Source organism: Gymnoscopelus braueri, assembly GCF_963280865.1.
Source record: "Gymnoscopelus braueri genome assembly, chromosome: 18".
In the NCBI taxonomy this organism is placed as follows: Eukaryota; Metazoa; Chordata; class Actinopteri; order Myctophiformes; family Myctophidae; genus Gymnoscopelus; species Gymnoscopelus braueri.
This window is the reverse complement of record NC_137618.1, coordinates 34,229,504-34,257,219: the sequence shown is the minus strand read 5'-3', so window position 1 is coordinate 34,257,219 and position 27,716 is coordinate 34,229,504. Positions and strand designations below refer to the sequence as shown.

Sequence of the window (27,716 nt, the reverse complement as noted above, 5' to 3'; positions counted from 1 at the left end):
TACAAAGCCTTCAAGTATCATAATACATCATAATTACCGGACACTCACTGACTTTTTCTTTTGGCCAGGATTATAGTGCATTATAATTCTTATAGTTGTAATGCATTATTAATTACATGTATTATGTATTATAATCACTAGGGCCCTATAAGTAATTATAAAATGCTTTATAATGTGTTATGATTATTGTTATGAAGCATTATGAGTATTTATGAGTGCTTATCCTATCCTACATATAATTAAAGAAAAGTCAGTCAGTCAGTCACACACACACACACACACACACACACACACACACACGGAAAGACCGTCTGTCCTCATCTTCATACCACTGGCACGCAGATTGACATGTTCGATGTTCCAATCCTGGTTGCTCAAACATCTTAAACATCAACTTCTCATGGTTGTGTGGGTGGCAACCATTCCACGTCGGGTTGTCGGAGCTGCACTGTGTGTGTGTGTGTGTGTGTGTGTGTGTGTGTGTGTGTGTGTGTGTGTGTGTGTGTGTGTGTGTGTGTGTGTGTGTGTGTGTGTGTGTGAGCATACACAGCACAAAGTCTGCAAATACTTCCGTCAGCTTTGGGATTATGGAACTTACTTTCTTTCTTATTTACTCCTTTCTTGATAAAGAGGAGAGCAAGCCGTGAGAGACTCTCCTCGCTCATTGTCGATGTCTGTAGACCTATGTCTCTATTTTAGTCTACTGATAAGAGCGTTATACTGCACACTATTTATTTTTTTTACAACATATCATATCAATAATATGATTATTGTATGAGAAAACTATGTTCTAGGGGATTGTCTAGATAGTTCCATCCATAAAATCTCAATTTACTGTGTGTGTGTGTGTGTGTGTGTGTGTGTGTGTGTGTGTGTGTGTGTGTGTGTGTGTGTGTGTGTGTGTGTGTGTGTGTGTGTAGTGGTACAGTTCTGGCTCTAGTTCTGAACAGGGTAGGTGCCGTCCATCATTGGAGGAACATCCTTGGTCCTGCTGACATCACCAAAGCCAAAGAGGAGCCTGATTGGTGAGTAATTTTAATGGTACAGCTCACTATCAGTGAAAACAAATCGCTGTGTCATAGGCAGATAAGCAGATGTTTGAAAGCCTTTCAGCCTTTCTCTGCTGCGAATGCACTTTAGGTTTACTGTTATTATTGCTCACATGGCAGTACTACTCTGAAATAGGCATTGCAGTCATTTAAAATCATGAAATACATCATTGGAAAGGTAGCCATAAACTAATACGTAAATACTGTACATAAATAATAGGCAACAATAACTGTAATCAATAATCCTATTTTAAAACACTGCATCAACTGTTTAACCACATGAACCCTAGTGTCCCTATTCTGAGCTTGTAGATTGGCTATTTTCACTATTTGATGTTTAACAAAGTATAGGGTTAAAGAAGTGGTTAAAAGCCTATAGTCACATGATTCTCGTTCAAACCTCCTGTGAGAGGTTAAGATATTTGGGAGGAGGTTGACTTCTACACACTAATGTGTTTGTGCCCATCTATCCCCTGACCCTCTAGTCTAAGAGCTCAGTTTGTGGTGGAGAACGAGCCCATCAACCAGCTGCATGGCAGTGCAAGCAGTGAAGAGGCAGAGAGAGGGATTGAATTCTTCTTCCCTAAGCAGCATACCCTGGCTGTAATCAAACCAGACGCCATGGAGGGACACCGAGGTACACAGCCTGGAAGCACTATGCTGGTTAACAAATCTATCCACTTAGCCTCTGCATAAATAGAGCAGATACAGTATGTACAGTATGAACTTCATGACAGTACTGGTTATTTCATGTCCTCTTTGTCTGCCTCCTCCCCCTCCTCTCCCCTCCTGACAGAAGCGATTCTAGAGGAGATCCGTGGGGGAGGGTTCTCCATAACTTGCCTGAAGGAGACCATTCTGTCCAGGGAGATAGCTGAGGAGTTCTATAAAGAGCACAGAGACGAGCCATTCTTCAGCCAGCTAGTGGAGTTCATGTGTCGGTTAGTTGCTGTCTGGACATAATCTCCAAGAAGAGCAGACCAAAGCGACCACATAACAGTAGACCTACTTTAAATTCCACTTCCGCTGCAAGCTGCAGTCAACCTTTTAAACAGCAATGTTTTTGCAGCTCAGAATCAAGGAAGCCCCAGGCAAGGGGCTAGAAAGTCCATCTCTGTTTCATTGTTTTTCCACTGTGCATCTAGATTTAACGCTGTATCTTCAGCTCCGATTAGGCCCTTTCACTGAGTTGTTACACAACGGTCCAGACATAACAGGCTGAGAGATGGGTGCAGCTTGGAGTTTCAGTTTAAGAAACTCTCACTCGGCATCAGCTCAGGTTGACCTCTAATTGTAGCAACAGATTCAGACCATCTCAGTGTATTTCTAAGGATGTATGTTTACCTTCCAACTCTGTGTCAGTGGGCCCTGCACAATGATGGTCCTGACCAAGGAGAATGCAGTGGAGGAATGGAGGGCCATGATGGGCCCCACAGACCCTAACCAGGCCAAAGAGATGGCCCCAAACTCCCTGAGGGCCCGCTTTGCTTCCAGCATTCTACAAAATGCTGTTCATGGTTCCTCCAGTCAGCAGCATGCAGAGGAGAAGATCCACATGGTATTTGGTGACATCTGCTCAGAGGCAGGGCTCAACAACAATGGAGAGGTTGAAACCACCCCTTTAGGTAATCATTTACCTAATATACAGTACATCTGCAGTAGTTAATATCAGTAAGTTTCTTTTAAGTGGAGAATTTCCTATCTTTTGCATTAACCCGAGATCCATTTTTCCTTCAGGAATACAACATGACAGTTTTGCAGATGCCATGAATTTCAGACTGTCAAGATCTACAACTGGAGAATTTTCAGGTAATATTCAGCTAGGAAATCAAGATATGCTGGGTATAAAAAGCGATGACAGCTCAGAAACTGCACTATATTCCTTGCATTCTTAGGAGACTGCTAAAAGTCTCTCAACACTGACATTCCAGATACCAACCACAAGCAAGCAGAGATGGCCTCTCCTGACTCAGAGAGAGTTGATGCTGCTGATATTCACAGTGTCGATAGCAGCAAATATGGTGAAGGTAAGACATCGCAGTATTTTTGTGTCAAACATTTTCTAGATCTTGGATCAGCAGCCTAGGACTCACTTGTCAGTACTGTAACTTTACATTTTCTCGATTCCCCAATAAAAAATGATTCCATTCCTTGTGCTGGTCCTATGAGCAATTCAAGACATGCAAAATCAGTGGCTAATCTGCTTTTAATTCACCCTAATAGTACTGTAGTATGCAAATAGTACTGCTTATTACAAGTTATTATATCATATGATCATTCCCTTTACATCACAGGAGACATGACACCGGAATCAAATCCTCTGAGTCCTACGGCAGCAGAGCCTCCAGAACCAGAGCACGAAGACTAAATTACAACCCTGCAACCCAGCAATGAAGACTGAATCTGTTCCACAATGATCATAAAATAAACGTAAAAAAAAGTAAAAAGCTGACGGTGAAGCCTCATTTCATAAATGGTGGAGATTATCAACATTAGTAAAGGAGTGGACACGCACTCTAATGTGCGTGTCAAGCTCCCTGAATTTTCTCGTCACCACGGTTTAGTTATCTACCTATGGTATCTCTTTTGCTTTGCATTCTCTCCTGGTCTACTTTTCTCCAGCTGTACTCCCTCATAGAAATGTTGTACCATTTTATGGAGTTTAGTTATACTTGCCTTTCCTTGTTAGAAGAATCGATTGTTGCCAATTTGGCCAACTACTGTGAGCTGTTCAGTTCTAATTCCAAAAAAAAAAAAACAGCTCAGAGTTCTGTTAACATTGGATACAAAACTCACTGAACTGAATTGTAGTTACGGATGTATTTATTTATTCAGACAAAAGCAAAATAAACAGTTTTGTTATTTATTCAACTAAAATATGTGAAGGCATTTTCAAAATAAAACATCGGTCATGATAAATGTCAAAATAAATGTCAAAAGACAAATGTCTGCCTCAGGCAACAATAGTCTATAGCGTGTCACTTCCTGGGGGGCTGTCCTCCCAGTCATCAAAAGCCTCCATTAAAACAGATTCATCCATGGCTTCATCCTCAGTGAATGACCTCTGGAACATCTCTGTGATGGTCCTCTGCTTAGGATCCTGAGCAAAACCCAAATAGAACTTGTGAGACAATGAAAACAGACCAGTAATCTACAGGTATATCTTTAGCACGGCCCTTAAATTAAGTAAATAACCTAGGTTCAACTACACAAATACAGTATATTGGTATTGTAGGGACTTCAATCCCACCTGACACCCATGCATGGCAGTAATTTAAATAGAATACCATATTATCTATCTATCTATCTATAAATGCACGGAAATTACGTGTGTGTGTGTGTGTGTCCTGGCTTTCCCTCACGAGAACTGTCCAAATTCAAACTTGCTGTGTGTGTTGCAGAGGACCTGAGGGAGTGCAGTGCCGAGTGGGAAGTCAAGAAATGTCTATAAATCCACAAATCAGTCTGTCTCCCTTTTATGTCAGTATATAGAGAACCGAAGGGGCATGCATTCTAAACGCATCATAAGCAGGCTTCCAAGGTACTACCCATGACAATGGGTACTGCAACAGGTATAACATAACCGAGTGGTGCACATTCCCATTGGGCATCACCCTAGTAAAAAAAAATCATATCAGGTGGAACTTGGGATCGACATGGGAACAGCATGGCTCCAATGTGGATCTTTGACTTCATGCCAGGCTGTGACGTCAGTCATCTATGACGTCATGCATTAGATATGACATATTCAATGTTTACATTCAGGAGAGGATCACAGCTCCATTGACTTCCACTATAAAATGTAAACATATTTCAAACAGTATAAAACGGAAAAAAATAGTAGTGGTGTCTGATAAAGTTTGGCACCGATAGGTCCAATGGTTTGGAGACTTTCTCCAGACACAGACAGAACCACTGACGGCTAGCGTCTTGATAGTTCAAGATAATTCATTCAATAATATTTTTTACAGCGTGGCTCTGAAAAAGACTAGGGTTTGTGTGTCTGTATGCGTAAGTGTGTCCGGAGACAATCTCGCAGCTGAACCGATCAGTGACAAAATTTGCATGCATGCTGCCAGTAGGCCACAGAAGTACATATGTTTTATCGGTTTTGAAATTATGTTTACATTTTATAATGGAAGTCAATGGAGCTGTGATCCTTGCCTAAAACCTTGACCTTGATTTTGGACTCAAATTGTGGTCCTCACTTTAACTGTGAATATTAACTGTTCATTCAAGAGTCCAGCAAATTATGTCATGAGTATACCAATTACAAATATACAGTAAAGCCCACTGAACATTATACAAAATAATTTTACAGTATACATAGCCCACCTTGGAATGGAAGCTGGCATTTTCTGCATTCTCTGATAAGTTTGACTCAGACAGGCCCACCTGCCCCAAGATGTTCATCTTCTCCTGAATCATGGGCCTGTATTAATAAATGCATTGTAAAATTACAACCAACGTACAACAAATCACAACATACTGTATTACAGAACATAAGAAAAGCCAGTGAGATGTTGCAAAGGCCAGTGCAATACAAACTCAAACCCCAACCTTCCCAGTGGTCCGTAACAGAAGTATGTTGTGAAAGACCCAGTTATTATTGTGTTTGAATCTGACTCAAGACAGAAGCAACATGCTTGCTCAGAGAAAAAAAAAACTCCCCAGATAAATAACAGCTAAAGGGCAAACACATTTAGATTGATTTTAATACACAGTAGGAACATAGGTCCCAGTGACAGATACAGTACGTACCACAGGTAATCATCAGCGGTTCCTTTGGCCACCAGGTAATGAATATCCACGTTGCTGGTCTGTCCAATACGGTGCACTCTATCCTCTGCCTGAATGAGGACCTACAGTTGGAAAGCATTCATTCTTTTAAGCAATGCCAAGAAACTGCACTGAGCTGTCACTTATTTTAACCACCAATCTCCAGTTTCTTGTCTAATTCTCCGTAACATACTCACTATGGGATATCAGCGCCCCCTGGCGTTGATGCAGAGCTACATACCATAAACTCCCGGGCCATTCATTGGCTGAGAAGGGTATGTCACGTGTCCGGTAGACCGGAAGAGGTATAAAACCTCTTGCGTGACGTGGCTCATCCTCTTTCGCTTCTCTGCATGGCAGATGCAACAGCTCAAGACATACCTTAATAATAACAAACGTAACTTTGATCAGGACAGAAACCAGCTTTAGCCCACTCGGTGGTACTTGTACTAACCAACGGGTTTTCCTCCTATTAAATAAAAAAAAAAAGTTTTATTATTTCCGCTCCCGCGGCTATCTTCTCTTTCTTTCTTTTACTGCTAAAGCAAGTTTTCCGCGCTCTTAGCCTTGCGGCTGAAAGCTAACAGCTCGAGCAGCGGAGCAGTGGAGTCCCCTACCGCGGGCTTCTCTGCTCCAATGCTCTCTGTATATAAGCTCGAGATGGAGGTTCCACGTCCCTGCGTGTTGCTGCTCTGCCGCTTGATGATCTCCGGGGATGACCCTCATGGTTTCTGCATCTCGTGCCTCGGTCTCTACGGGGCCGAGGCATTTCCAAGATGCACCGGGACGCTGCGAGGACTGCGCTGTTCTCCACGCTGCACCTCGATAGCCGCTTAGCCAGGGCAGCGCCCTGGCTGCGGGAGGCAGCGACGTCTCGTCCCCGGTCGTCGCGGATCCAGCAACACGGCCCAGGGAACGTGGGTGGTGGGGCCCACCACGTGCGCTCACAGTCCACAATGGGCCCTCCGGCAGTCCCGGCTGCGAGCGGCGTTAGCCCCCGCTCGCAGCACCTCCAGGCTGCTACACAAGCCGTGCTACGCAGCACTGCAGCAGCCGCTAGCACCGTGTCTGTGGGAACCACCCAGGTGCAACTACCTAGCGGCACTTCCTCCCCCTCTTCCCGGCCGTCTACTCCGCTGCCACAGCAAGCGTACCGGGCCAGCGGTGCGTCGCCAGGAGACAACGAAGGGGCTCCGGCGACGGCAGCATAGGCGAGGGGAGAACGAGGCAGAAGCTCGTGAGTGAGTTAGCCCAGACTAGCTACGTTAGCTGCTTCGCTAGGTTAACGTCGCCTTAGTCAGGCAGTGTTTTGTTGGCTTAACACCCATGCAACAGGTTATTAACAGCGTTGTCCTAGCCTAGCTTGCCTCGCTAGGATAACACCAGCTTGTTAGCCTTCTCACTCTGTGTATCGAGCAAACCTCGGGGGCTTCTGAAGATCACCGGTGCACAGACCGGTTCAGCCCCCCCTCCCCCCCGGCCGTGCTGGGGAAGAGGACCGTGGCTTTACAGGCCTCGATGGACAAGATGGACGGCTCCTCGACTGCCAGAAGGCCATGTTTAGTGGAAACGAATGTGTGTTTAAAAGTACAATTTTTTTTCTGCCAAAGAAATAAATGTGTTACATGATACAAACGATCTCGTTCTTTCACGTGGCTTGAGAGCAGCGGAGCAGTGGAGTCCCCTACCGCGGGCTTCTCTGCTCCAATGCTCTCTGTATATAAGCCCATAATGTCTGTGATGCCCGGACTCCGGTATCCCAGACATTGATGGGATAATATCTGTGCATGTAATGTAAATGTATCAACGTTCTCATTTGCATAAGCCCACACTGTCTAGAACACCCGAGTCCCGATGTTCTAGACATTGTTTCACGTGGCTTGAGAGCAGCGGAGCAGTGGAGTCCCCTACCGTGGGCTTCTCTGCTCCAATGCTCTCTGTATATAAGCCCATAATGTCTGTGATGCCCGAACTCCGGTATCCCAGACATTGATGGGATAATATCTGTGCATGTAATGTAAATGTATCGACGTTCTCAATTACATAAGCCCACACTGTCTAGAACACCCGAGACCCGATGTTCTAGACATTGTTGGATAACATCTGTGCATGTATAAGGTAATATAAAAACCCACATCACCCCTGTCCGCCAGAGGGCGCAAATGCGCCAGTGGAATGGGGTCACGTCGGTTTTGCCTTTCGCCTCACAGGCTTCCGTCTCACGGGTCGCAGCGAAACGCCACTGTGGACCGGAAGTCCTTGAGTCAGAAAGAGCGGACCTCTGTCTCCGCCGTTTTGGAGGGACAGATGCCCCCTTTCCCGCACCGCCTCACGATTTGCAGGCCACGTTCGCCAAAGCGTCCCCTACGGGGAGGAAGGTTTTGTCGCCTCACAGGCATCCGTCCCACAGGAAGTGCCCAAGCACCACTGTGAACCGGAAGTACTCGCCTCACGATTTGCAGGCCACGTTCGCCTTTAACGAGCGACGAAGCATCCCTTACGGGGAGGAAGGTTTTGTCGCCTCACAGGCATCCGTCCCACAGGAAGTGCCCAAGCACCACTGTGAACCGGAAGTACTTCGGTCAGACATGACCCCTTGGCCGTACCGCCTCACGTTCGCCGCTGGAGGGCGACAAAGCACCTCCTAGAGGTTTGTCGACACTCCGTGCAGAGCCTTTGGGCCCAGACAAGATGGCGGCGGCCAGAGTAAGTTAGGGAGAGAGTAATGACAGTAGCGTCAATCCCATTGTGAGAATGGAAGGCGGAAGTGCTCTGTCTACGTCAATGAGATAGTTCCAATGTTGGAACTATAGCCCATAGAGGCCCGCTTTGCGGCGAGAGCAAAGCGTGACGTTACTCTCTTTTCTACACTCTGGTGACGGCCAAGGTAGGATTTCTCATATATATATCCAGTGGTGTGATCTAGTTTTCACTGTATATATCTATGGGCTTAATTCTGACGCCGGGGTTTTTTCCCGTGGCCAATCACGTGACTCCTCCGAGTCCTCCGTTGGCCAGGGCTTACCAGCGCTACTAAACGAGGGCCACACAAACGGTCCCCATGGCAACGCTCCCACTCTCCGAGCGGCCGATGACGTCACGTCCAACCCACTCGCTCGGTGTGTGAAGCAATGGAGGTTTGCAAGCCGAATGCTTAGGTATTGCTCACAATACTAAAGGGTTTCAGGCTGCATTTCTCCACAAAACCCCCCGTGACAGAAAAAGTATTGTTTTCCCGTGCAAGGGGTCCAGCAGCCAATACTCTGAGGGAGGAGGTCTCCTTCCTCTTGAGCTTGGGCGCTATTAAAGAATTACTTCCGATACTTCTGTTTACTATCCCAGTACATCAGCGTTACACTGTGTGTGTACAGGGTTTTTCAGTACAGCAGTGACACACTGTGATTGTACTGATCAACTCCCCTGATCCGCAACAACACATTGTGGTTGTACTGGTGTGTTTTCCACGTGCTCTTATGCATATAATCTCCTATGTCGGACACGGTGTTGTTCCTCTCATGCAGAGGATAAGGCAACCATGTCTCTGAGAGAGGGGGTTCACTCTCTCTCCATAGTGAATATGTTACGAAGAATTTGTCTAGAAACGCGAGGTTACGTTGTAACCCCGGTTTCCTTAGAATTCAGAGTAACATAGTCAGAGAACTATCTATGAATCGGAACCAACTGGTTTTCTATTCGTAATATTTTCTGGTGGAAAAGAAGGGGGGGGGGGTACGACCCATTCTGAATCTGAAGGGTCTCAATAAATACTTGGGTCAAAGAGCGGACCTCTGTCTCCGCCATTTTGGAGGGACAGATGCCCCCTTTGCCGTAATGCCTCACGGACTACAGACCTCGTTCGCCACTAACGAGCGACAAAGCACTCCCTAAGGGGAGGACGACTTTGTCGACGCTCCGTCCGGAGCCTTTGGGCTCAGACGAGAGGGCGACGGCCAAGGTAGGCTTACTTCGGACGGCCCCGTTTGTCAGGGTGACAGCGCCGTTGGTTTCCATGGAAACAGACAGGCTGCGCTGGCGGACAAACCGGATGCTGACGTCAGGCAAGGTCCCCGTGACCGGTCACGTGACCCCGCCGGGTCCTAACGGACCGTTAGTACCTCTACTGCCTCGGGCGGTCACCTCAGGGTTAGCACCGCTGGCGGCAGTGGCAGCGTCGCTGGTCCCCATGGCAACGCACACAGGGTTAGCGCTGCTAGCACCAGTAGTAGCGTCTTTGGTCCCCATGGCGACGCACACACAAGAAACCGGTTCCCTTGGAAACGGATCTCAACGTTTCTTGGCTCATGGTGATTTAGCCTTGACTAGCTTGTTAGCTGCTAGGTTTGCAGAACCTCCAGTCAGGCTACTGTTGCTTCGATTGGCGGCTAACTGGCCTCACTAACAACAACACATTGCAGTGTTGTTTTTTGGTGCAGCGCATAGCCAGCCCCGCTAAAGCAACACCACGGTGGCCACCTTCCACCGCTACCCTTCCACGGTCTCTAACGGCCCCGCATGTGCGGGTCCGCTGGATCACGTGGCGACATCACCGGTCCAGTTGGAAACGTGTGCGTTGTCCGCACTGGGTGACATCAGAGCCCCTCCTGACTCGCTTGCTGAGGCAGCTTGTTGGAGAGTTTGCAGTCCGGAACTGTTTTACTATCCCGGTACTTCAGTGGTACACTGTGTGTGTAGGGGTTTTTTCAGTACAGCAGTGACACACTGTGGTTGTACTGGTCAGCTCCCCTGATCAACAACAACACACTGTGGTTGTACTGGTGTATGACCCTCTCTGCGGACGGTGCGGTAAGGAGATGGGTGGACCAGCATTGTTTTCAATGCTTATTTCCACGTTCCTTTCTATCCACCACAGTCAGGAGGTGGCGCGGCACACAGACGTGGCCGTTTCCCCACTTGACGTCGAGGGGTTTTTCACCGTCACCGTCCGTCGAGCGTCTTGGTCCGTCTCAGCAGACCACCTTCATAGGGGATCTCGCTGGGCTAGACCAGGCTCACGGCGCGTCTGTCCCGGGCGGGATAGACGGCGTTTCGGCCTAGGGTCTTCTCGCGTGAGACGACAAGTCACATACAGGCTATGCGTGCAGGCGACGGGTCTCATGACTTCGGCCTTACACCTGTTTCGTTTGGACAAGCCCCACGTGTGACCTTTTTTCCCCGGAGGTGGATGTGGGCTCTTGGAGCCCCGTCCACCTGAGGTTGTCATGTCCTGATCGGAACCGACAACACCACGACCGTGTGCTATGCCAAAAAGCAGGGAGGCCTGGCCTCTCCAGTGTTGGACAGGCTAGCTGGCGATCTGACGCTGTGGTGCGACGCGCGCCTTACGTCAACCAGAGCCTCACAGGTACCGGGCCTCCTGGACAGTGGAGCGACTCTGTTGTCCAGGGGCATTTTTTGGTACGCAGATTGGCCTCTCCTCCGGAGATAACAAGCCAGATCTGGGCCAGGTTGGCCGACTGAACTGCTTTATGCATTCCCGTCACTGGAGTTGGTCCTCTCAACTTGTCAGACTCCACGGACTGTCAGTGCCACTAGTGGCACTGGCGTGGGGCGCATGGAGGTTAGGAATAATCCTCTCCTCTACAACGAGCCCTGGGCCCTCCCCCCGATCAGAGATCTGCTACGGCAGGCAGGGGTCGGAATTTTCCACAAGCAACCTCAGGACCTAGACCGGTGGGCTTGGCCCGTGAGGGGGAGACCTTGACTTCTTATGGCCTGCCCCCTGAGGTGGTAGCTACCATCCAGGGGGCGAGGGCCCTTTCCACGAGGTCTGCGTACGACGACAGGTGGAACCTGTTCGTGTCATGGTGTCTGGGTCAGTCACCGCCGGTTGAGGCCTTCCGGGCCTCGGTACGCAGCATCCTCATGTTCTTGCAGGACAAATTGAACCAAGGTCTGGTTTTCTCGACGGTTAAGGTGTACCAGGCGGCCATTTCCGCTTGTCACGTGGGTTTCGATGACATGACGGTTGGCCGACATCCGCTGGTGCGTAGTTTTATGAACGGTGCCAGGCGGGCCAGGCCGGTCTCTAGGCCTCTGTTCCCGGCCTGGGACCTGGCGGTGGTGCTGGGGGCGCTTTGCCTCCCACCGTTCGAGCCTTTTCACTCTATGGATCTGGAGATCGTTAGTCTCGAAACGGTTCTTGTGGTTGTTTTCACTACAGCTACACGGGTCAGCGACATACATGCGCTCTCAGTAAGTTCGGAGTGCATGAGGTTCTTGGGAGACGACAGCAGGGTTTGGTTAAGCCCAACATGGCGTTTGTTCCCAAGAACGGAATGGTGACCCAGACACCGGTTGAGCTGAGTTTTTCATCCGCCTCCTTTCGCTTCGGCAGAGGATAGGCGGCTGCACTGTCTCTGCCCAGTGAGGGCGTTGAGGCTCTACTGCCAGAGGACGGCGGTCGGCCGGTCGTCGTCGCAACTTTTTGTCTCCTTCGGCCCAGATGGTCGGAGGAAGGCAGTGACTAAGGCGACGCTTTCTAGATGGAGTGTGGATGCCATTAGGCTGGTCTACGTCAGTAGTGGCGCTCCAGTTCCAGAAGGACTGAAGGCTCACTCTACTAGAGGCGTGGCTACTTCCTGGGCCCTCTCCAGGGAAATGTCGGTCCAGGAGGTGTGCGCGGCCGCAGACTGGTCGTCTCCATCGACTTTTGCGGCTTTCTACAGCCTGGATGTGGCAGCGTCAGTGGCGCACGCTGTACTGGACATAGCGGCTGTTTCTACTTAGGGTAGGGGAGGTTAGGCAGGTCTTTTGTGTAACCTGCCTTTTTTCCCTTCTCTACCTTCCTTCTCTTGAGTCCCCTCGGAACCACCGTTGGTAGGTTTCCAGGGGAGGAGGCCCTGTTTCCTTGTTTTCACTTATGGGTCAGACTTGTGTCTGTTCATTAGATGAATAGGCAGACTTGGTCTGTCAGGGTCCTTTTCTTTCAATTATATACCGCACCCCGGCCCGGAGGGCTGGGGCGCCCGTGAGGCCGAAGGTCACGTCCAGGGGGACGGGGCCTTATGGCTAGGGGGCGTGCGGACCTGAGATTCGGTATGGCTATAAGCCCCAGGGGGGTTTATGTATCCCATAGTGAGTATGTTACGGAGAATTAGACAAGAAACTCAGGGTTACGGATGTAACCCCGGTTTCTTTAGAATTCGGAGTAACATACTCACCTAACACCCCTGTTTGTGTGCATCTGCATGCAGGAAGCGTGTTAAAGAGGATGAGCCACGTCACGCAAGAGGTTTTATACCTCTTCCGGTCTACCGGACACGTGACATACCCTTCTCAGCCAATGAATGGCCCGGGAGTTTATGGTATGTAGCTCTGCATCAACGCCAGGGGGCGCTGATATCCCATAGTGAGTATGTTACTCCGAATTCTAAAGAAACCGGGGTTACATCCGTAACCCTGAGTTTTATCACATCCAATATCGAAGACTTATAATAATAGAACGGAAGGCAGGCAGAGTGGTACAGTCAGCGTAAAATGGATTATATGCTGTGAAAGCATAATAATGAAAACATTTTAACAAAGTGAATCATATATTCGGGAAGGTCTTCTCATGTCTTGCCTTACCCCTGGGTTCCAAAAGAGCTCTGCAAAAACCACTAGGTCAGCAGAGTGCAGGGTTATACCCATGTTGGCTGCTGTGATGGATAGCACAGCCACACAACAGCCTGCACAATGCTGAAACTTCTCACACAGCTGCTGCCGATCAGCTGACGGAGTGGTCCCGTCGATGCGGATGTAACTGATGTTCTGTGGAAGAGATGTGACAATCACAAGTGTTGATCGGTTATAATTGTATCAATCAAATTTAATACATAACCTGTCAGCAGGAAGTGTTGGGCGGGAGGAGTAGGACGAAGGCCCTACGGGTAAAAAATAATTGGCTACTCTAAATATATATTTTTAAATACAGAACTAAAACTAGAAAGGGGTGCTCTGCGGAGTACATATTTCTGCCAGGCTGGGTTGCCTAGACAGGGCTGTATAAGTCGTGGCTTTGAGCCGTCAAGACCAGATGAAGCAGAGGGGGGAAATAGCGTTTATACAACATACGGTTTAACTTTTGATTTTCTAGTTATGGTCCCTCCATTAAACTTTGGAAGGCCAATCGGAATAGAATATGAATAATCAGAATGACTATCACATGACTCCAATGTGTACCGATTTCTGAAAGGTTTAGAAATAATCTGTAGTAGCAAAAAGTACTATATGTTACAAAAATTGGTAAAGCAATGTTGATATTGCAGTATTAAATATACGGTAGTTAGCTACACTACGATAAATTGTTTGAATCAGCAGCATGGACCAGGAAAGTCCAGACGCTGTGCAACATAGTGTTATTATGAAAACGTCTGAAATACGTCCACTACTTCTCTGTTGCAGCCATAGGGTTTTATTCTTTTTTATATGGGTTGCAGGTATGAGGGGATATAATTCCTTTGTCGAGTAAATGCCTATGAATTGCATTGCACACTGAAATAAGTTGGTTGACATTCATTAGGCTAAAAGTTAGAATAATCAGTCTCCTCGACCCACGCGATCTTAATAATGCAAATGAAGAGGCACAAATTAATTAATCATACAGTGTTATATTTGCGTAAAAATAAGACAAAGGAGCGGAAAATACCAAGTGTTCTGCTGTCTGTGACTACGGTAATGTGGAGAATGTAAATAGCCTACAGTTTAAGAAGTCATTTGATAGAGCCTATTTGACACATAGTTATCATAACTGATTAGAATCTATAGGGCCTACAGTAGGTGTGTGTGTGTGTGTGTGTGTGTGTGTGTGTGTGTGTGTGTGTGTGTGTGTGTGTGTGTGCGCGTGCGGAGAGAGAGAGACACAGAACATTTTTAGAAAATCATTAGCGTCCTGTCTCAATCTCGCGCACATATCACAGGAACCTTACGCGTTTTTGTGAACAGACAAACGCTGGTGATGCGGAAGGAATACAATAGAATAGCCTACAATAGAATGTAAAATAATAGAATAGAAAATAAATTAGCCTACTTTATTGACCGCCGAGGAAAATTACAGTTGCCCTCATCAAATAGAACAAACATGAAAGACAATAAGCAATAAATATGAGATTTAAAAAAATATTAGAATGAATTGGAATAACAAAATGTATTGGGTCTGGATCGCATCCTGGTGAAATCTTGCAGTGTGTGATCCCTTGTCGGCGATCAATCATATAGTGTGAAAACCACTACCATATTATGACAGCCGATTTCAAGACAGAGTTGTATAGTTTTGTATAGTGAGTGACCAACGCTGTTCACCTAAGACCTGATCATTTTATTTGACTCCTTAGTACTTGGCAGCACTGAGAGTGGCCTCCAGAAATCCCAGAGTCATGCACCACCAACCAAGCTCAAAATGGAGACTTGCCACAAAGTTGGAGCTAGCACAGTCAATCCCTGTAACACAGCAAAGTCTCTTACCCTGAAGATGTACCTGCTTCTGCCTGATGTGGCAAAGAAATAAAGTATTTCATATTTGAACTGTTACTGTACCTTTTTAACCAGTTCACTGGTGATGTTGTCCAGGATGATCTTATGATGGGCAAAAACAAGAAACTTCTCCCTTCCACACTCCAGCATGTCTACGATGTACTCCCTAATAATGATACAAAATTACAACACTACATTCAATACAAAGTAAAAATCCAAGTGTTCATTTAACTAGGAAGAGTTTTTAAATCAAAGCAAATGAACCAGTTAAATTAACACTACGGATTGTATTGTGTAGAGAACCACAGTCATTATTAAGAGTACACAAAACATATCTAATGACTGAAAGACTAATGTCATCAAAGACAAAAAAAATGCCTTTATGAAATCTATGCCGATCTAACTTGCTGTTCCACCTTAGGAATGATTTACGCACAGTATGGCTGGTATCTTTGCTTCAGCCGTGTGGTTATAGAAGACGAGGAGGGCTTCCTTCTCTTTCGTCTTCTAAAAGAGAGATAAAGAACATGCGATAAGAATTGACCCAAAATTTTGTTTGATGATTCAATAAAGTTGCCATTAGTTAAGAGCACTGCGATAATGCACACTCAAGGTCAACTATGCACTTGTGTATGTTTATATATATAAACATTTAAAAGGTAATCTTCTCTCAAATATTCCAGGTTGCTTTTAAAGCAGTCATGTTGTAGATGTATCAATTTGTGGACATCAAGGCTCTCTCTCCCCTCCATAACAATTCACCTTTTTAAGAAAACCATGATACTTTGATTGTAAGATATATTTAGATATTTTGTGATTATATTGTATGACATTACAAACAGCACAATTTCAATTATCAATGTTTATCAGTATTTTTTATCAAGAAATTTGTTATACTTTCACACTTTTATTTTTATTTGCCCCCTTTTCTCCCCAATTTAGTAATTAACCACCGCACCACCCATGTGCCCTACATACTGTATACCGTCACCCTTAACTTATTATTCTAGTAGCAGCGAAGACTGATGTTAAACTTAAATATTAAACACCAAATGAGTTAAAAAATTAATCATATCACACAAAGTGTCTGCATAATATGCATTCACTTCTCATAAAACTTTCTGGGCTTGCTTGGTGTGTGCAATTTTCCAAATTCCATGTCCATTTGTCCATGTTTTCCATATCTACTGTTCGAAGTCAATGTAAACTCACATTGCCTTGTCCCTTGACCAGCTCCTTAGCTGCTGCTGAGAGGGCAGCCTTGGTGCGTGTGTTTACTCCATCTATGGTCACCGTGACAACTTTGCGCTGCTTGGCGGGTAGCTGGGAGAGAACTTCAGACTTGAGGCGGCGCAGCATCAGACTCTCGTCCAGCAACAGCTTCAGCTCCCCGAGGTTAGATGAACCTGAGTAGTCCCAGCCCCAGGCCAGCTGAAGAGGAGAGTATGGCGCAAGGAGTGGATGTAGGGGGACACAGAGACAAGGACTGAGGGGTTGTTTTTACACGGATTCTGTTTTTATTTATACAGTTTTTCCTTTAATTCGACAGCTAAACATAGAGAGACAGGAAGCTGATTCAGGTATTGAAGCGGGATGTTGCAATGATGAGGATGACACGGTATCCAGGCAGCTACCCCAGATGAAAAAAAGACAAAGATATATATGGTGGACAAAAAAAGTTAATGAAAGGGGGAACAAATAGGGGAAGACGTAGGGAAGAATGGACAAAAGGGTGGACATAAAGGGGGAAAAGACAGATGAAGAACAGAATGATTACTAGAGATGGTTGGAGTAGGACTGCAGGGAGGATAGGAGGGAGGATTAGTGGACAGAATAGAAGAGAAAGAGAGGGACTGGCGGTGGTGTGTGCCTTTATCTTCGAAGAGGGCATCGATTCATTAGGAGGAAAAGGACTGATTACAAATATCACAGCTTCCCTCCATCCAAAACCCATGCAAATGCAAGAGCAGTAAGCCAATTAAAAAACACTCTACATAAATGCCTAGAGAGCAAATTAAATGGGTGCCCGCTCAAGCAATGAAGACAACAAGTGAGGAGAAATACATTTAGAGAAATATCACTAAAGGGGACGTGTTCTGAAATGTAATGTTATACTTAATTTTTTTAATTAAATACATAAATACTACAGTACACACAGTACATCCATTGACTGTAGCTAGATAAAGTACTAACAATAAAAATATCAATGCTTCTCCCGTGTCATGTGTCTGGCAGCAATCTGAAATGTTATCCCTTACAGTATGTGTACATACAACTCCATCAGTGTAATGTAGACCCTACCGTGTAAGCGAGCTGGAAGAAAAAATAAGAGCTAATTCCACACCTAACATTCTTCTGTGTGGTCGCAGGTCTCTTGACAGGAGGCCAGATATTAAGTATTACAATCAAGAGAGGCGTTGCATGCCGAGGGCTTAAAGGGATAGTTCACCCAAACAATGACTTTTTTTCTATCGATTAGTCACCCCGTGGAGACTTGACTTCATGGATATTTTTTTGTTTTTGTCGCATTCCTAAGCCAATAATTTGATGACCAGCGGCCCGGTAGGTTCCGGTCATTCAAGTCTCGAAGGGGTGAGTAATCGATAGAAAATAAGTCATTTTGGGGGTGAACTATCCAGGTACCTGTTTGGCACTGCAGTAGCGCACCCCAAATTCATGAAAGCGTGGGAAGAGGGTCGGGTTGACAGCCAGGATCTGCGTGTAGAGCTCAGAGGGTCTGGACATGGCAGGAGTCCCAGATAGAAGGATCACTCTCTTCGCTGCCTGAGGACGGAAAATTCGAATCGATACACTGGTTAGTGAGTCTACAGTTAAGGTAGAAGGGCGTTGAAATGAATACCATCAGATTCAGATACATTTTGGCTGTGGCTGATATCTTACTTACAATGCCCAGGTAAACCTTGGGCATTGTGGGAGCAGCTACTGTTGCCAGAATGCCAGGAGGTGATTATATCCACTGTTTTTAAACCCAGTTTTAAATTCAGAGCTATGCATACTCTACTTTTGAGGTAGACTTTTTTAAGATTGTCACTACTTGTCCTATGTGGATTAGTGTACAGACCACATATCATTTATGGCCACTCACTCTACTAAACTGTTGACTGTAGGGGATTTTAACCTTCATATCTGTTGCTCAGTAAAACCTGCATGGTCAAAGAGCTCTTATGACTTGTGGATTCTTTTAATATCACTCAATCAGTTTTGGGTCAACACATGATAAGGGTCACACAGCAGATTTTGTGTTATCATCTGGTTATTTAATCCACATCGTGGATAATTTGGCTACAGACTTGTTTCCATTGGAAAAAGAAATGTAATGATAAAAGTGAGGAACCGTCATGTAAATCACCCATGTTTTTTTTTATCACCTGGGAAGTCCAAATACTAAACTCACTGTCTATCATGCCTGGTGGGAAGCCAGAAATGGAACCAGCCAGGAACTTGATTTGGACCGAGTAGAGGGTTTAAATTAGACCTCCCCACAAGTTTTCAAGTAATAAACCATGCCTTCAAAGTATTGGAAATGATGGGTTGTTGTTATAGAGATTCCTAACCGATTTCATATTCTTAAGATAAAATGCCCAGTAGTGAACCAGAAGACAGACTTGTTTGTAAATTCAAAGAAGTGCCTGAGAAGACACCAAGATTCCTTACATAAATGTACTGTTTGAATGTCTGTTTCAGATGCGTTCACACATTAAGGTAAATACTCAGTTTGATAAGGTTCTGGGTCTGGGTAGTAGACGCACACATCAGCTACTCCCCAAGTAAATATAACACAGGCACAGCCTGAGGGAGATGCGAGGATTAAATGCAATATTTTTCAGAGAACATTGGTCTCTATATACAGGAAGGTGTGCACTGCAGAGGGAAGCGTCAGGTGTCTCGTTGTTAGTAGTAAAGGTGAATATTTCCAACTCAAACGCTAATAAAAAGCAGAATGATTAAACAGTTTTTCAGTTTTCTACACTCTCCAAACAGCGTAGCGCTACTGCTTGGGATTCATTGCTTATGAATGCAACTTTTTTATTGCTATAGCACATAATGTGCTATATAATTTTCAAAAAGCTTCAATTCCTATTGCTTTTTATATATATATATATATATATATATATATATATATATATATATATATATATATATATATAGAATTTTTGGGGGGGATTTTCTTCCTTGGATAGTACATTTTAGAGTGACAGGAAACAGGGAGAGACGGACGGGGAGTGACAGGCAGCAAAGGTCTCGGAAATCGAACCTTAGAGCCTACGTATATGTGGTATGCTTTAAAGAGTCCAGTGTTGGAGCATGGCGAATCCCTATTGGGAGAGAGTTCCACAGGGTGGGGGCTGCCCCACTGAAGGCTCTGTCCCCCAAGGTTCGCTTGTTTGTTTTGGGGACAGAGAGGAGGTCCAAGTCTTTGGACCGCAGGTTCCATGACAGAGTCAGTTTATGGAGGAGGCCTGAGAGGTACTGTGGAGCCAGGGCGTTTTGACATTTGTAGGTGAGAAGGAGGAGTTTGTAATAGATGCTGAATTTAACAGGAATTTATCAGTGTCCCCTATTGCTTCTGTATTGTAACCAGCAGCTACCAACCTGACTAATGAAGTGGCAGCTAGTTTCCAGTGTAAACTCAAATGTCTAAGTAGGTTCCCCACCCCTGGCAAGGGTAATATATGAATCATTTCACATTCCCCAAATTAAATACCAGGATTAGATTTTTACATATTGGCAGAATCCACTTTGTTTGCATTTCCTTTATGCACAGAAAGTGTGATTTTGAGACCACAGACAAAGAAGACCAACAATCTTTTGCCAGTCATCATACAAACATAAGGTTCTACCGAAGTCCAACATCAGTCACACTTTAATGTGATCAAATCAATAAAAAGCAAAAAGTACCTTTAGTAGTGGCAATGCTGCTTTACAGCGGGCAGTCTTCATGTTCTTCAGAAAGTGGGATTCATCCTGCATAGTATAACATAAACATGTTCCCTCTGTCACATATACAATAAAACATAGTATTATTTATCAGTTCATTCGTTTTCATCATTTGCTAATACCAATCACCTAATGAATCGACTGATGTAAATTCATTCTGTATTTCTAAAAACTAAAAATTCTGAGTGGAGAACTAGCCATGTAGACCAACCACACAGTCACCCACTAACCATGATTAGAACATTAAAGGGATTGGTTGTCTGCTGCTTGTCCATCCTGCTGAGGAGATCATAGCTGGTGATGTTGACCAAACCGGCACGCAAGTTGTCCTTGGCCTTCACCACCACATTAATGCTGGCTGGACTCACAGAGGGAAGCCACCGTCTGAAGGCCTACAGACAGACATTTTTGCAGAATGTTAGTCTATCATGCCATGCCCAGAATTGGAACACTAGGGTTCATGTGGCTAATAAGAGTTTTAAAGATACTACTGCACCTTATGCTGTCAACAGTGGGGGTGAATATTCAGCTGAATATTGTGCTGACAACTAATAATCTGATACAATATGTGAAAATTGTAGTAGATTTTTAATGCCACAGAAACTAATTTAATAAATGTTAGTGACAGCTGATGCAAAGATTACACTTTAGACTCAGCCCATCTTATGTCACAGTGTTTCCATTTCTACACACAGCCAATCATGTAGTGAAAAAAGAAGAAACAGTGTCCCAAATCATTCTGACAATTCACTTCCCTGCTCTCCACTCGCCTGTCAACCTGGCTTTAACTCACTCCGTTACAGCTCACGTCCTTTGGAGTATATCTGGCTAAATGCAAAACAACAATGCAGATAAGATGCCAGCCAGAGAGATGTCAGTTTAGACTCTCCTCTCTGATCCTAGGCCTTGATTGGGGGGATTGGATCCGATGCAGGGAACCTATTTAGAGGACAGACTGTATCCATTTGTCAGTAGAAAGAAGTCCAATGTAATGTGTTTGAAAATATGCGGCTGGTGTAGCTGCTCATTAAACAGGGATTAATAGAATCTGAGATAAAAGTGTGAGAAATGAGAGACAGTGGAAGAGAACTCGAGAGTACAAGGAGAAAAGGGGGGGGGGGGGGTTAGAGCTGAGGCACACAGGGTTTCAACAATAATAAACAAAATACTTAAGATCTCAAGTCAGGTAAAAATTATCTTGGGGAAAAGACACGATCAACAAAGCAGCAGAACAAATAAATAAAAAAACAAACAGCTTAAAATGTCAGTGTCTACAACCAAACAAGTGATTCATGGTTCAAATTACCAAGTGCACCCTTGAGACAAAGAAATAGATGCATGAAATTCAATACTGCCGTCTTCTCTCTTGAAGATAAATTACCCATCAGAGTGCCACCAGTCTTTGGGGATGGCATTCAAATTCCTCAAATACAGGCGGCGCTGAGAGGTAGATTGAAACGGTACCCTTAAGAGTGTCTGTTGATTTAATACTAACGGCATCCGTCCAGTTCAAATAGAAAGAATATGATAGAGTCTAATACCTCAAAAACAATCTCAGGTGGTGGCAATTTTCCCATGTAAACAGACTTTGATTACTTAGAGAGGCACTGTATAAATCTGAGGTATATATATTATTATTGTCTCCACCAGGCCAAAGGCGTGGCCGAGACTATGATTTCGCCCCTGCCCGTCCGTCTGTGTGTGCGTCCGTCTGTCTGTGTACAGCTAATCTCCGACACCGTTGGCCCGATTGACGTGAAACTGTGCACACACACTCCCTGTAGGCCAGAGCAGAGCCTCTGCCCCAGATTTTTCACATCGGCCTGTTATAGTGCCACCAGGAGGACGATTTTTGCAAAACACATATTTTGACGTTACTCCTACAGATTTCGTCCAAACATCACGCAAATCGGTACACATTATATGTCCGATTTTTCATATTCCATCCTAATTGGCTAAGATTGGCATCTAAAGTTTGCAGGAGTGGTTCGCTTGAACAAAATGCCTCAAATCATGAACGCAGCATCCGATTGCCGTGAAAGGCAGAGGAAGAAATGCCACCCTTTTCACATTGGCCTATTATAGTGCCACCAGGAGGCCGATTTTTGAAAAACATTACTTGTGCACATTTTGTCCAAACATCACGCAAATCGGTACACATTATGTCTATAGTCATGACTGAATTCCGAACATTGCTGTCCCACAATAACCAACCTGACCTGGTGGGACCTTTTTCTAGTTTCACCCAATTCCTTACTTCACAGGACTGAGATCAACTAGATGATCTGAGAGAATGATTCTCACCTCTGCCCAGGTGAATCGCACAGACGAGGGAGCCACAACCAGTAATGGCCACTCCTTCTTGTAGTAGGCTGCGATGCAGATGGCCTGCACCGTCTTCCCCAGCCCCATGTCATCAGCCAGGAGGAGGCGGCCCTCCTTAAACACTGCAAAACTATGGACACAACCACTGAATACTGATGGCAGCAAATCACAGCAGTAAAATGAAAGCTATACTGATTCAGCACTACCAATGTCTCAACTTCAGTGTCACGAAAGAAACAAAGTACAGTACATTAAGCCACACACTGACCTCTAAGGTTGACGTTAGTAAAATGGCACACTTGGCAAACAACTATCGTGTTTATTTTGCACTCAGAATGTCAACTTTACATACACAATATTTAATAATCTCTCTAGAAATGTGTACAATCTCTGCGTATCTCTCCCCAATGTATCTCGAGAACCATCCGACCGATCAACTTCAAACTGGGGGCTGAGTGAAAAGTCGGTCTGATTGGCGGTTGTCCAGAAATATTTAAATCAGACCGTTCCTTGTGGTCCAAAGGCGAGAGCTCTACCAACTGAGCTACCCTTTATCGATTGTTAAAAATTGTGATCACCCCAACCCTATGAATGAGCAAACCATAAACGACCTGACCGTAAGCACCTATTAGGCAGCTAGATAAATTACATGGACAGAGTGCAGGCACTAATGACTGTCTGAATACACCTACTTGACTCCCACCCTCTGGAAGGGCATGAGGCTGCTTGTGAGTGAGGGGTCGATGCTGGAGAGGTCTGCCTCAGGGACCTCTAACGATCTGGCCCGAGTCCCGTCAAAACTGGCCGCGAAAGCCTGGATGACCGCCCTGGGCAGAGGCTCCACCTCCACTGCCGCTATCCCACTGAGGACATCCACTGGGTATATGGAACACAGAGCGCTCAGACAAGATGACAAATGCAACAAACACAGGTAAACAATATGTGCATAACAAAGGCATATTACTCACCCAGGCTTTTGTAATCCTCCAATGAAAAGCTCCACTTCCTTGTCTTCATGTCTAAGCGCACCAAGAATCACCAAATCAGGCTTTGGTACAAGCACAAGTTCAACTATACATACAAGGACCAAATAAAGTTGGCATACAATATAATCCAAGAATCTTTTACCATAGTTTTTGGATGGCATCTGCTTGAAAGCTGCTATGACATCAACGTGGTAGCCAATGTCAACTTCAAATTGGGATGGAGACACCAGACCGCACTGACCCTGGACAGTGGCTCCAGGTTTCTGCCAGCCTTTACACAGCTTCAGCAGCGCTCCCAGTGCTGCACCGTCACGAGGGCGGATAGATGATGCACCCATATCCAACGTCTCCATGCCCTCCAGAGGTTTTACGGAGACTGATGAGATAGAGCCAGCTTCTTCCACTACAACATGGAGAGGGAGGAGCAGTTGACATACGGCAATACCAAAAAGGGACATAAAGCATTGCAACATTCATAATCAAAATCCTTGTTAGTTTTGAAGGCCCCTTTAATCCATAAGAGTAGAATAAGCTAATACAAGGTGATAAGCGCGACCCTGTGGTGAGGTGCTACAGCATTGCAGGGGGGCGTGTAGAGACAGTCCCATGAAGTTACTAGTTATGCCCTCAGATTCATGCAATAGTTGCTACTGTACATTTGTTATTACAGTACCTATACTAGTTTGCCTAAATACAGCACACATATAGTGAAACGATGAGTACTTCTTACTTTCAGTTTCTATTTATACTTACTGATAGATACATTGTTATTCAACACACAGATAATTCATAGTAAAGTCAAAGTGTATTACATTACAAATAATACAATACAAACCCTAGTAATGACAGGAAAAAGGAGTTAGTTGAGGACCACTCACTTGGAGTTATGAGACAAAATTACCAACAAATAAATGCACATGAAAGTACTACAAAAACAAGGCGCTCGTAGTGGTATAGTGCCTGCCCACCACTGTGGAGGTTGTGGGTTCGAATCCACCGTGGTACATCTGGCTTTGTCGAGTGTCTACACAAACACAATTAGCCTGTGTTCGGGGGAGGGAAACCGGGCAGGTAGGGTGATATTTGTCACTGCATGTATTCCTACGGGATGGGGGCGGCACCTATCAGCAGGGAGTGTTGGACGGGAGGAGTGAGATGATGGCTCTAGGTCCTCCCGGTGGGGGCTCCTCACTGGCAGGTGAGACAGCAGCGACAACAACACACAAATGTGTGTGGGGAGGAATCTATTGGCATAACGACTAAATTGGGGAGAAAAAGGGGTAAAAGCAAAAGGCAAAAAAAAAAAAGTGCTCCAAAAACTACTGACCCAGTAAACCCACTATTTTCTCTGGTGCTCATTCATCTGTAATGGCATGCATGCGAAACATGGAAACTTCAATGGTACAACTTGTCGCAGCATAGCAAACTTGTACTTGAATTATCAGTTGAAAGTGGCACAGTCTGTTCATGAGGAAGAGATCTTGGTGAATGATCTCTCGCTCTCTCATTGGCTGGCACAGATAGGCCTTCCAAGCTGAAACAGGACTCAAAATGAGCGGTGTGTTGTTGTCTGCATTTCAGTATGATAATTCATATTTTTACACTTATGTTGACTTAATGCTGAAACAGAGCTTCCTGCATGTGAATACCGCAAGTTATATCAAGTTATATATATTTGTTTTGCATGTTGCCCATTTAAATACACATATAAACACATTTAGGACTGTCCTTACATTAGTAAATAGGCTGTTATTACTAGCAAAGACAGTAGCCGGGGGGAGGGAGGGGCAGTTGTCTCACCCCTGACCAGTGACCACTGTCACTGACTTTGAACCTGCACTAGGAAAAAGGCAAACGTACCAGAATCTGACATGGTGGTGGCAACAGCTCCCTATTCTACCTTTATAATAATTACACCGTCTCTATGTAGAGTGACGCTATAATTGAAATGTGGAAAAATTAAATTCACTCATCTTGACAATTCATAAATAGGATTACATACTTAGCTTCTGATAGTCCTCCAGACCAAAGTTCCACATTTTCGTTGCAGGGTCTAAAGTGAAGATAAATAAATTTAAAAAGATTTCAATCTGGTGTGAAAAATAAATCAACATCAGGGGTTTCAGTTGCAGGAGGTCAATTTGAAATACAAATCACTTGATGGGTACTTGGCAGTGACTCACCATAGCTCTTGGAAGGGATGGCTTTAAACACAGCGATGAGCTCTGCATGGTAGCCCACTTCTATTCTGAAGCGGCCCTCTGCGTGAGGCACACACTTCCCTCTCACAGCGATGGCAGGCTTCTTAGCAAGTACAGCATTCAATGTTGAAGGCTTTGAGGAAAGCTGTGTCCTGGGACTTTGGGCAGGTTTGGCACTTCCTTGTTTGTAAAATGCAGAGCTACTGGATGTAATGCTAGGGATGTTCACGTTCACATGTTGGATTTTTGTCTGAGGAAGAGGGTCTATCGTTTTTATCTATGGGGAAAATACAATGCAAAATATCAAAGACACAGTTTGTCCTCCATCAGTGCTAGTGCTAGAAGAAAATGACTAATAGAATACAGTCTCATAAGTTCCAGTTCCTCTCTCACCTGTCTCGGACCAGGGTTACTCTGTTCACTTTGCTTCCATACACCAGAGAACAACTGCTGGGGCTTGTCTTGGTTTTGGTGGATAGGGCTCTGTGATTTCCTTTTGAGTGGAGGAACAAACTGCCCTGGTCCAGAAGTTGAAGTAGAAACTGGTCCAGAAGTTGAAGTAGAAACTGGTCCTCTTTGATGAGAGGAGTCACGATAAGCTGGCACATTGTGGTTGGAGTATTCTGGGGTACTGGTGGCGGACCCTGTTGAGATTTTCTGACTGGTGTCGTTGACAGTCTGATTTGCTCTTTGGGCTCTTCTCTCTAAAGCCTTACGTCTGTTTTCCTCAATTTTTCGCTTCTGTTCTTCAGTCAACTGAGCGGACATTATTGAATTACATGCAGATACTGTAGCGTCAGCCTGCAAATACCTTACCCACTGATTCAATGTCCAGGCGTCCCAATACATTTGCTAATAATCGAATGAGCAAAGTGTACGACCCAGCAGCCCAGATTGACTAGCTTAAACATAATGTTAACGTTACGTTGTTGTGGCGGAAATCTAAGGCTGAAACTGAATGCCAGCAGTAAGACAGTGAGAGGAAAAGTCTGCAGCCAAGTCTCTGCTGCTTGGTCTGCTAACGATAGCAGCTAGCGAGGCTAGCAGGCTATAGCCACTTTAGCCAGTGAAAAAAACACCCAGTCAGCAGTAAAACGTCTTCGTCAGCAAATTAGATAAACAATCCCTCCTTTACAAACCTAACCGCTTGAGTGGTATGGATCTGTTGAAGCCGATTACAGACCTATAACTATTGACTGCGCGTAAAGTTGACAGTCAAGTAGTGTGTCTGGTCTATGGCGCTCTGCCGCGCAGGAAACTACGTCTCAAAACAAGAAGACACGTGGAGGCGTTGCCTGGGATACAGGATAAGTGGGCACTAGGGACATCTGGGCACCTCGATGTAAAATAGGCTATTTTGTCCAAAATGTTAAAAATAAATGATTTGAAAAATGCTCTTAAGTAATGTAAAGTATACATGATGTGAACAGGCACGGTACATCATTATCAGACTTAATTCTATCCTTAAACTTCTTGTTTATGCCCCAACTTGACTGGATATACAGGTTTTGTCGCAATTTGTAGAAATTGTAGAAATATTAGACCTTAATTGTCGAATGTTTAAGCAGGTTCTAATCGTGTATACTTTACTTTACTTGAAATCATTTTTTTAATATTTTATTTTTTAACATTTTGGACAAAATAGCCAATTTTACATGGAGGTGCCCAGATGTCGTTAGTGTTAAGCATCATGTTGTACGTATTTCTTATGTCTGAATAAATAAATAAGAATGTATTAATTTTGACTGAATAAACTCAATAAAATAAAACCATTAGCCTACTTAGGTTTAAGCATGTAAACTTCAGCTTTTGTTAAATATTATTGAATTTGCTTCTAGTCTGACGTATAAACGCCCACAACGAAAGTAACTTTTATATTTGGTTAACTTTGTAGCCTGATACCAGCACATTTGTATTATAGCACCGTCTACTATTTCCTCAGCAAT

General features: G+C 44.9%; 2 protein-coding genes across 2 annotated transcripts in view; one reads left to right on the top strand and one right to left on the bottom strand.

The window, feature by feature from the left end:
- LOC308106008 (thioredoxin domain-containing protein 6-like) overlaps nt 1-3,480 on the top strand; it is a gene marked incomplete at its 5' end in the record, with an annotated part of 9,515 nt that extends 6,035 nt beyond the window's left edge. The window contains 7 exons of the mRNA XM_080457005.1: nt 921-1,025; nt 1,535-1,686; nt 1,846-1,990; nt 2,412-2,674; nt 2,787-2,858; nt 2,981-3,076; nt 3,344-3,480. Coding sequence (XP_080313131.1) covers nt 921-1,025; nt 1,535-1,686; nt 1,846-1,990; nt 2,412-2,674; nt 2,787-2,858; nt 2,981-3,076; nt 3,344-3,417 — 907 coding nt within the window. The 3' untranslated portion in view covers nt 3,418-3,480. The remainder of the gene's footprint in view (nt 1-920; nt 1,026-1,534; nt 1,687-1,845; nt 1,991-2,411; nt 2,675-2,786; nt 2,859-2,980; nt 3,077-3,343) is intronic.
- A 374-nt stretch (nt 3,481-3,854) lies between these two features.
- smarcal1 (SWI/SNF related, matrix associated, actin dependent regulator of chromatin, subfamily a-like 1) lies at nt 3,855-27,013 on the bottom strand. Its single transcript, XM_080456981.1, has 17 exons — nt 26,164-27,013; nt 25,753-26,047; nt 25,572-25,622; nt 23,712-23,972; nt 23,552-23,602; nt 23,276-23,459; nt 22,563-22,713; nt 20,489-20,650; nt 20,220-20,285; nt 17,943-18,083; nt 16,512-16,730; nt 15,736-15,806; nt 15,363-15,465; nt 13,416-13,598; nt 5,811-5,911; nt 5,385-5,481; nt 3,855-4,149 (listed from the first exon to the last, which is right to left on the bottom strand). Exons 1-17 carry the CDS (start codon nt 26,617-26,619, stop codon nt 4,018-4,020), a joined length of 2,724 nt encoding a protein of 907 aa, XP_080313107.1. The 5' UTR covers nt 26,620-27,013; the 3' UTR covers nt 3,855-4,017.
- Nucleotides 27,014-27,716: the final 703 nt, after the last annotated feature.